The sequence below is a fragment of the Crassostrea angulata genome, unplaced genomic scaffold (assembly GCF_025612915.1).
Source record: "Crassostrea angulata isolate pt1a10 unplaced genomic scaffold, ASM2561291v2 HiC_scaffold_185, whole genome shotgun sequence".
Classification (NCBI taxonomy): domain Eukaryota; kingdom Metazoa; phylum Mollusca; class Bivalvia; order Ostreida; family Ostreidae; genus Magallana; species Magallana angulata.
In genome coordinates this window covers 98,100-109,000 of record NW_026441738.1, presented here as the reverse complement: position 1 = coordinate 109,000, position 10,901 = coordinate 98,100, and the positions used below count along the sequence as shown (strand labels likewise).

Below are 10,901 nucleotides of genomic sequence, written 5' to 3'. Positions count from 1 at the left end.
TTGAAAGTTCCTACTTCACACAGAGATTGCTTATGACCTAAGGGTGTGTCATGACCTTGTCATGACCTTTTCCCAAGGTCATTTGGGCAAGGTCAAGGTCACTGGCAGAAAAAGTGCAAAATTTGTGTCCGGTCCATATCTTCCTTATTGAGAAGCATTGAATGTTCTTACTTCACACAAATATTGCTTATGACCAAAGAGTGTGTCATGACCTTGAGCCAAGGTCAATTGAGGAAATTCAATGTCATTGTTTCAAAAATGCTAAATTCTCTCTGTGTCATGTCTTGTATTAATGGAAATATTAGAAGCTAAAATTTGACACAAAGCTTGCTCTTCCCAGGCCACATAAAATTATTTTTAGATTCTTATCCCCGTCTCTCTGAAAATGGCCTGCCACGATGAAATTTTTTTGGGGGAAAAAAAATGTGTGGAAAAAAAAATTCGAAAAAAATCGGGCTCAGTATATTAATAATTCAAAATGTTTGAATATAAAATGGCTGCTTGACATGTGGATTTTGTTTGATTCGAGTCATGGTTGTTAACAGAAGAATGCAAATGTCCTCAAACATTAACAGATAACTTAAAATAAAATGGAATTTAAGGATAGAAATTGGTTTGTTTACTCCTATCAGCATTAACAGTTTTAAAAAATAGAGCAGTTGTTATTTATAGAAAATGGACAGTGAAATAGATTCATCCAATATTTTCTATAATAGCAAAAATATACGCATTATGAATTTTTTCTTAGCGGGGGGTATCAATTGTGAGCTTGCTCACAGTACCTCTAGTTTAGTCTGTTTTATCAAGTAAAACTGACACATATAAACTTTTAATTTCCATTCTTCTTTTGTCCAGGCCTACATCCAGATCACTTACGTGGAGCCGTATTTTGACCTGTATGAGTATAGAACCAAAGTGACATACTTTGAAAGGAATAACAACATCAGTAAGCATCTGAGCTTACTATAGCTAATGGTTCCTTTGTATGTTAATCTATGTAATGGATAACTTTATGCTACAGGGAAAGGATGTTAAAGATATTAAACTATAATCTCATGTGTTACAGAGAGGTTTGTATTTGCCACACCATTCACGCAAGATGGGCGGGCACATGGTGAGATACATGAACAACACAAGAGGAAGACCATTCTTACAACCAGCCACATGTTTCCCTACATAAAGACTCGGCTACAGGTCATCAGTCATGATCAGGTAAACTAGTCCTCACCCACTCAAACTCGGAACCCGACATTCATGATGTCAGCCTCTTACTCTGACCTTTGACTTTAGGTACTGTTAACCCCTATCGAGGTTGCTATAGAGGACATTCAGAAGAAGACAAAAGAACTGGCTGTGGCCCTCTACCAGGAACCACCCGACACCAAAATTCTCCAGATGGTGCTACAAGGCTGTATAGGGACCACCGTAAACCAGGTCAGTGGTTATAAATAGTAATGCTGTAGTTATATATAGTAACAAAAAACAGATGTTTATGTAGTTATAATATATTTAGTAACAGAGTATAAGGTTATGAATTGTTGTTGAAGTATTTAGAATATAAGCATCATTCTAAGCCCTTAAATTTCAATGCTCATGTATTTCTTCAGGTAAATACTATACTCCAAATGTCTGGGTATTGTTTTTAGCTCACCGAGACGAAGTCAAGGGGAGCTTATGCTATACCCTCGGCGTCGGCATCCGGACCTGGTTAAAGTTTTTGTTGCAGGTCCTGTATCTAAGTTATTACTTGTCCTATCTTCACCAAACTTGCATGGATGATGCATCTGGACATTCTTATGGACTTGAAAGACTTGGATGCTGAATCAGGGTCCTAAATTTCAGATGCTGGAGGAGGTTAAGGTTTTTGGAGCAAGTTAAAGTTTTTGTTGCAGGTGCCCTTTGATAGCAATATCTAAGTAACTGCTGATCCTTACTTCACCAAACTTGCAAGGATGGTGTGACTTATGATACTGATGCACCAGACAGGCTTGAATGCTGAATCTGAGCTATGGGTTTCGGATGCTTGAGGAGGTTAAGGTTTTTAGAGCTGGTTAAAGTTTTTGTTGCAGGTGCCTTCTGATGATTTTATCTTAGCAACTACTGGTCTTAACTTCACCAAACTTGCATGGATGGTGCGTCTTATGATACTGATGCACAAGACAGGCTTGAATGCCTTACTGAGCCATAGGTTTCAGATGCTGGTTGAGGTTAAGGTAGGTTAAGTTTTTTGGAACAGGTCACATGTTTTATAGATAATAATACTATTTTAAACTTGCATAGCTGATTAAACTTTAATATGAATGAATCGCAGAGGTAGTTTCAGATGCAGAGCTTGATCTCCATTATCAAGGATGCTAAAAAATATATTTTAGTTATTATTGGTCCTAACTTCACCAAACTTGAATGGATGCAGGTGTGTCTTATGATACAGATGCACATGATAGGCATGGATGCTGAATCTGAGCCGTAGGTTTTGGATGCTGGAGGAGGTTAAGGTTTTAAGAGCTGGTGCCCTCTGATGATGATATCTTAGTTATTACTGGTCCTAACTTCACCAAACTTGCATGGGTGATGCGTCTTATGATACTGATGCACCTGAAAGGCATGGATGCTGAATCTGAGCCAAAGGTTTCGGATGCTGGATGAGGTTTAGTTTTTTGGAACAGGTCACATGTTTTATAGATTATAGCTTGCATAGTTGATTTAACTATATTATAAATGAAATGCAGATGTAGCTTCGGATGCAGAGCCTGATCTCCATTATCAAGGATGATAAAAAATCTCCTGTTGTTAAATGATATAACATGATTCCTGTGATAAATTATTGTATGGTATGATACACTATTGTTTAATATCATAATGATACAATATAATATCATATGTTATAATGGAAAAAGTTATGATATGATATGATATTGTATCAATTTTTTTGATATTTTATGATATGATATTGTATCATGATATTGTTATGTGTAGGATAGTATATTATGATACAATATTGTATAATATGATATGATATTATTCATTTATTATATGATCACAAGATACTGTTACATATGATATTGTAATATAGAATATTATATGGTATGAAAGGATATTGTATATTATATAACATTGTATCATACGATATTGTATAATATGATATTGGTTTATATAATATAGTATTTTATCACATGAAATTGTATTATATGATATTGTTATATTATATATTAACATCGTGTCATAAAATGTTGTATTATATGATATTGGTTTATATTATATATGATTATATCACATGAAATTGTATTATATGATATTGTAATATATATCATTGTATCATATGATACAATTTGTATAATATAATATTGTATTATATAATATTTTACTATATCATATGAAATTGTATCATTTGATATAATACAATGTTGTATCAAATGTCATTGTATCATATGATACAATATCCTATTATGTATCAAATATGATACATTATCAGACAATATGATATCATACTATATTTTACAATATAATATCCTATGTTACAATATTATGATGTATTATGTGATATAATATTGTATTATATAATACGATATTGTATAACATATTATGTTATTCTATTATGTGATTAAATACAATTAATCATAACACAATACAATGTCATATCATATGTTACAGTATCATATCTCATCATTGTTGACTACAGTATTTTATTGTATTATATGATATAAATTGTAAGTATGATAGGATGCAATATTGTATTTTATATTATTGTAAGACATTGTATCTTATGATACCGTATGAAATGAACATATGATTATCATACAATTTTTTAACAGATGATAAACGATATTGTGTCAAAACAGAATCCAGGAATATCCAAGATCATAAAGTATAATTTTCATATAATATGATAAAGGTGGTCTCATAAAGGTGATGCCTCATAAAGGTGATGCCTCGTCTCGGTGAGCTTAGTAATCTGTGATTACCTATGTTTAAAAAATAATTTCAATACATTCGGATATTTTTTACGTGAAAGGCAACAATTTGGAATATTTCTGATTAATCTAAAATTTATAAATTTAGATTTTACATGTATGACAAATGTTTGGTGGAAGAGGGAACAGTACACAAGTTTTACTTATAGGGTACATTACAATGTGCCCCAATAACATGAAATACAATGATATCTGAATGAGATAATGATGTAACAGAACACTGAGCTCACTTCACATTTAAATATGTCAACATTGACCTTTAGATCTTTGAGCTGTTGTGATATAACCTATAGAAGATAAAACTTTTTCAAGCGGTAAATACGTGGCAGGTGATACCGGTTCACTCTACACCGTCTGTCTTAGGTTCTATTTCCATTACTCTAAGTCAGTTATTAAAAAAATGTACAAATATCTATCACAAACGAGTGATTGATATAAGACAAACATTTTGAGATTTTTTCATTGTAACGTCCCCTCTGTACCTGGAGGACTTGACTTGAGTGAAAACAAATCTCTTACAAAGATTTCCGCCTTCAACCTGAAGGGTTGTTTACTACAGAGATATTAGACTTCATTGAGCATTAGTCAGAACAATCTTATCTTTGTTCAGGGTCCAGTGGAGGTGGCTGTGGTGTTTCTAAAAGACAGCCCAGAAAACAAGTCCCAAGATGTCCGCCACCGAAATAAACTCCGTCTCAGCTTCAAGGACTTCCTCAAAAAGTATGTACAACACAGTAGCTGATGTTGATGTTATTATTAGACAGCTATCACCTATGATTATTGTTATTGTATGATTTAGAATTTTGGAATCGCACAAAACTTAACTACATGTTCTTACCAAATAATCTGATTTGAATGAACATTAGAGTTTATTTTGTGTTTAACAGATGTAGTGATGCCCTCCACAAGAACAAATCTCTGATCTCCAGTGATCAGAAGGAGTACCAGCGTGAACTGGAGCGGAACTACCACAGTGTCCGGGACAAACTACTCCCCTACATCTCCTCCAACCTTGCCACACTCAAAACAAAGCACCACAGGCGGTAGGTCCCCATACACACTCCAAACAAAGACCACAGGTGGTACAGTCCTAAACACACACTAAAAACAAAGCACCACAAACGGTACGTCACTATACACACTACAAACAAAGCACTATGGGGGTTATGTACCTATACACACTCTAAAACAAAGCACCACAGGCGGTACGTTCCTATACACACTAAAAACAGTCCTTAACACACACTAAAAACAAAGCACCACAAACGGTACGTCACTACATTCCTAAACACACACTAAAAACAAAGCACCACAGGCGGTACGTCCCTATACACACTAAAAACAAAGCACCACAGGCGGTATGTACCTATACACACTCAAAACAAAGCACCACAGGCGGTATGTACCTATACACACTTAAAACAAAGCACCACAGGTGGTATGTACCTATACACACTCAAAACAAAGCACCACAGGCGGTACGTCCCTATACACACTAAAAACAAAGCACCACAGGCGGTACGTCCCTATACACACTAAAAACAAAGCACCACAGGCGGTACGTCCCTATACACACTAAAAACAAAGCACCACAGGCGGTATGTACCTATACACACTCAAAACAAAGCACCACAAACGGTACATCCCTATACACACTACAAACATAGCACCATGGGGGTTATGTACCTATACACACTCTAAAACAAAGCACCACAGACGGTAGGTCCCCATATACACTCTAAACAAAGACCACAGGTGGTACATTCCTAAGAACACACTCTAAAACAAAGCACCACAGACGGTAGGTCCCCATATACACTCTAAACAAAGACCACAGGTGGTACATTCCTAAGAACACACTCTAAAACAAAGCACCACAGACGGTAGGTCCCCATATACACTCTAAACAAAGACCACAGGTGGTACATTCCTAAGAACACACTCAAAACAAAGCACCACAGACGGTAGGTCCCCATATACACTCTAAACAAAGACCACAGGTGGTACATTCCTAAGAACACACTCAAAACAAAGCACCACAGACGGTAGGTCCCCATATACACTCTAAACAAAGACCACAGGTGTTACATCTCTAAAAACACACTCAAAACAAAGCACCACAGACGGAAGGTCCCCATATACACTCTAAACAAAGACCACGGGCGGTAGGTCCCCATATACACTCTAAACAAAGGCCACAAGTGATACATCTCTGACCACCCATTCAAAACAAAGTACCAGCACAGTCTTATTCACAGTCATAACAAAACACAAAACAGGTGGTTTGTCTCTATATACACACTGAAACAAAGCACCACAGTTGGTACCTCGCTATACACATTCAAAACAATGTACCACAGACAGTAGCTTTTAACAAAGCACCACAGACGATAATTCCCCATACACACTCAAAACAAAGCACCACAGGTGATAACTCCCTTTACACGCACTCAAAACAAGGCACCACAGACTGGCAGCAGGGTTTAACAAAGCACCACAGGCCGTATGTCAAACTGTGTTGATATTTCTTCATTCAAGCTTTTATGCTAAAATGAGTGATATCGAAATATAAAATTCACATGACAATTACCTGGTATTGTAATCCTTGTTAAGAATCATAATATGAACACTAATGTACTGTCCATTCCATATAATATATATACATTTAGAATCATGCTGGAATCATTGTTTATATAATAACCAGCTTGTTATCCCTCTTTACAGTGGAAACAAAGAGTCACCCAGTAAACACAAGTCATCAGGATCTTCCAAAACTTAGTGACCAGAATAGAGCAGCAGAAAGTTGTTAAAAGGATGGACTCTCCAAATGCTGTGTTAATTATTAGATCTATAGCTGTCAAAGCTTTCTATATTGTTTGTTTTTAAAAGATCCTGTGTAAAAATGATCTGATGTTATAGTTGAATTTGACATTTTATATCTTTTTTAAGTGAACAAATCAATTGTCATTTTATTTGACATTCAATTTGAAGAATATTAATTTTCTAAAAAAAAACTTTATATAATAGTAATCAAGATTCACAAAGACTGATGCATTTAATAACATTTTGTCAGGAGATTGTTATGGAGTTTATCAGATATATTTATTTGGAGATGCTTTGGCTGCTAATTTGATAAGACTAGTATCATAATTACTATCTGGATGTTTATAAAGCACCAGATGAACTTACTTTTAGTGCAATATGTTTGTTTTTATTTGTGCATTTTGATTAATATGCTTTTGTACTACATGTAAGATGCCAATAAACCTTTTCCAGTGGAATGCTTACTTATTTCCTACAAAAAAGGGTGTTGTTCACAGATCTTTCCTTCAATGACCACTTTTCAACATGCAAGTTTAAAGCATATCTGTACTGATACTAACGAACGAAAGTTAATAATCATTTACAGTGTATTTCATGACCTTAGCCCAAATAAATATGCCTTTCATGTTTCTAGCTAGTACAGATATCAAAACACAGACAATTATGATTCAGATATTTACCCTGATGTAATCATATATATTTACATCTACCGAGAATGATTTCGTGTAATTGTTTCGGAAACTTACCAGTAATGCTAATTCATAACTTTATAGAAACTGACAGGACTGTAATCTACACGCCCCGTTTATTGATTAGTCGGAACCTACAGTGACTGAAACTGACAGAATATTTGATGTTTCTCCTTTACTGCTGCTTATATGTTAGGAGAGAGAAATAGGCTTGATAGAACATTTACTTGAACCCGCCATGCGTCTTTGTTTCCAAGGATTTTTATGAAGTTTAGGTATCCAGTATAAATTAGGTAGTTCAAATTCATTTTGGTTGTTGGGAATATTGAAAATATTTAAAACGAATGTTGGATTGCCACTTGCAGAATTCAATCCAAGTTGATCTTAAGTAAAATATCAAAATGTGAACCAGATGACGTAGACTCTGTGGTTTTTTTTATTTCAAAATCACTGAAATATATCCAGTCAACGTAAGAATGGAAATAACAATTGTTAGTTGATAATACGTTGTCGATATACCTGAATGTTGAGTTGAAGGCCACAGCGAGTTATTTCATTTTTTCATGTAAAAGTCTTTGAACAAATCGAATCTTTAAATAAGTGGCATACTAGTATTCAGTGTGAGAAAATTTATCAGAGGAAAAGGTCGTAATGTTAACTTTGTTCACTTGCGCTATAAGAAATTGTGAGATGATAATAAAAATGATGTAGAACTAATGGATTATAAAGAGTTGCTCAGGGTTAAAGTGCACGTACATTATTTAATTGCTGTAAGTTTATCAATGTTAAAGTTTATATATGCTGCTAGTGAATCAATGCTAAATTTCAGATATGCTGCTAGTGTATCAATGTTATAGTTAAGATATGCTACTAGTGTATCAATGTTATAGTTTAGATATGCTGCTAGTGTATCAATGCTATAGTTTAGATATGCTGCTATTGCATCAATGCTATAGTTAAGATGTGCTGCTAGTGTATCAATGTTATAGTTAAGATATACTGCTAGTGCATCAATGCTATAGTTAAGATATGCTGCTAGTGTATCAATGCTATAGTTTAGATATGCTGCTAGTGTATCAATGCTATAGTTTAGATATGCTGCTAGTGTATCAATGCTATAGTTAAGATATGCTGCTAGTGTATCAATGCTAAAGTTTAGATACGCTGTTAGTGTATCAATGCTAAATTTCAATATGATTGTATATAATCAGACAGGCATCATCGTAAACATATCAAAATTGAAACATGGTTTCCAAAGGATGGTGTGATTTATAGCTCCAAGTTAATGGACAATAATAAACTAAATGTTGTATTTTGCATGTACTTTCCCTTATGGAAATCCTAATTAATTCAGGATAAACAATAGAATGAAATATGTACAACGTACTTCATGTATTATTTGATCCTATAGAATAGCAAAAGCGTTCTTTTTTTAACATGCCTAGGACTTCACAAGATTTGATCACATAAACAGGTTTGTATCCCGTGAACTTTTAGACATGCGGTTTATTTTTTTAATTGTATATTCACCGGGTCTTATTATTTTTTGTAGTGTTTCCATAAGTACTGAGATTTTAGCGATAAACACTGTCACTTGGCATGTAAACAAGTCTTTTCGATCCGTTTCATTTCCTGAAATATGTACCTTCTATTAAACCAAAACTCACCCATTTTATTTTAATATTCAATGAAAGAACATGTTTACACACCAAAAATGATTTACTGTTGATGGGTATAAAAATCATTGTTTATACGTCACTCATTATACCATAAGACCATATTGAACAATTGACATTAATACTATTTCAATTTTATTTGCTCTCGTTTGAAAATCAAAAAACATTGTTGTTATTTTTAATAATAAATTGTTAAAAAGAGGCCACCGACTTGTGCTTTGGAATATCATCCTTTTATTTACATTAGTATGCAATAATCAAATATAATAAAATAAATCAAAGCTTAAAAGCATTGGGACTAACTTTTCGGATCAATTTGACATTAAATATATTCATTGAAAAAAAAAATTGATGAATGTCATTATATTACGAACATCAGAGAGAGTAATAAAAGGTATAAAACACTCATCAAACTCAAAGACAATATGCTAATATGGGGAGAATATCACAAAGTAACACAAGAAAATATCATGAAACAGATTAAAATATTATGCATGTACCAAAAAAAACACACCATGTAATAAGCTATTTACATACACAGCGGAGGAAAATTCACAAAATTGGCGCTTCACTTCCATCCCGGCCGGGGTTTGAACTCTCGACCTACGAAACCCACTTTTCTTGCAATGCGTGACAAGCTAACCACTCGGTCATCTAGGCAAGCCATAAACTTGCTATCTACGACCGTAGTGAAGAAATTTGATGTATTAGTTATAGATCATTGATACATGTGTATATTCATTATTTTGGAGCTTTACTCAGATATTTCGTACATAGGTTCCACTAAACACAGATTATTACATGTATTTAAATATATTTTGAACAACATTTTTATCATCAAGTAATCGCAACCTTTAGTGATAGAAAATTGTGAAACTCTTTTTCAATTTTTTTTATTTTTTAAAATAAAATTCTATTTTACTAAACATCTTTTTCTGTGACAATACATATAATAAATAACAAATAACATTTGTAACAATTAGTTCAAACGGCCTTCATCAAAAACGCAAATGAATTTTGATTTCAACGCCTAATGCTATAAATAACCATCTTCCTTGTAAAAATAATTTACATTCTCCGGGTTGTGCACTTTCTCTCCTTTGTGATTGGTAAAAAAATCATAACGTGAAAATTTACTTATTTTTATTCGTTGAAATACTGTTCGGCGCAAAGGAGATAATTTTCTGATGATATTTTTCACGTTCGACTTCACAAATTTCGTATATTTCAAATCTTAAAAAGTGAGAAAACAAAAACGAAATGCAAATTGCTAAGAATGGAATTCAGCCTCTGATTTCAGGTCCAACTAGCTGAAAGGAATATTCTATAATATATATGGAAATAATTTTTTTTCTTTTAGTATTGTTTTTTCAAATATTGATAAAAAAAATGTAAATTGATGCGGCATAGCTTATATCGGTAAAGTTATTTGCACCTAAGCTAAGTAAAACTAATATAATGTATTTATAATAATTCAAATTTGTTACTAATATCAGTTAAAAAAGATGCTGAATGTTGTGGTATTACTTTGATTTTATCAAAATAGTATGTATTACGGTGCGAACGTTGGGGCGAGCGCAGCATGTGATAAAATAATGAATAATGATAAAACAATAAAAATAAAAGTAATGAATTTGAATGCAGAATAAAATAAACATGCCTATTTTTCCAGTAAATTTCCATTATTCATAATTCATAAGATTTTGTAATCTATTTATATATGGAATTTATCTCAGATAAAA

At 33.4% G+C, this 10,901-nt stretch overlaps 1 protein-coding gene across 1 annotated transcript; it reads left to right on the top strand.

Annotated features, from left to right (window-relative positions):
* Positions 1–855: 855 nt before the first annotated feature.
* LOC128169706 (dedicator of cytokinesis protein 7-like) lies at positions 856–7,252 on the top strand (the record flags this gene model as incomplete). Its single annotated transcript, XM_052835800.1, has 6 exons — positions 856–946; positions 1,067–1,212; positions 1,291–1,434; positions 4,582–4,691; positions 4,859–5,014; positions 6,696–7,252. Coding segments are annotated over 6 exons (702 nt in total), but the record flags the coding sequence as incomplete, so codon positions are not given.
* Positions 7,253–10,901: the final 3,649 nt, after the last annotated feature.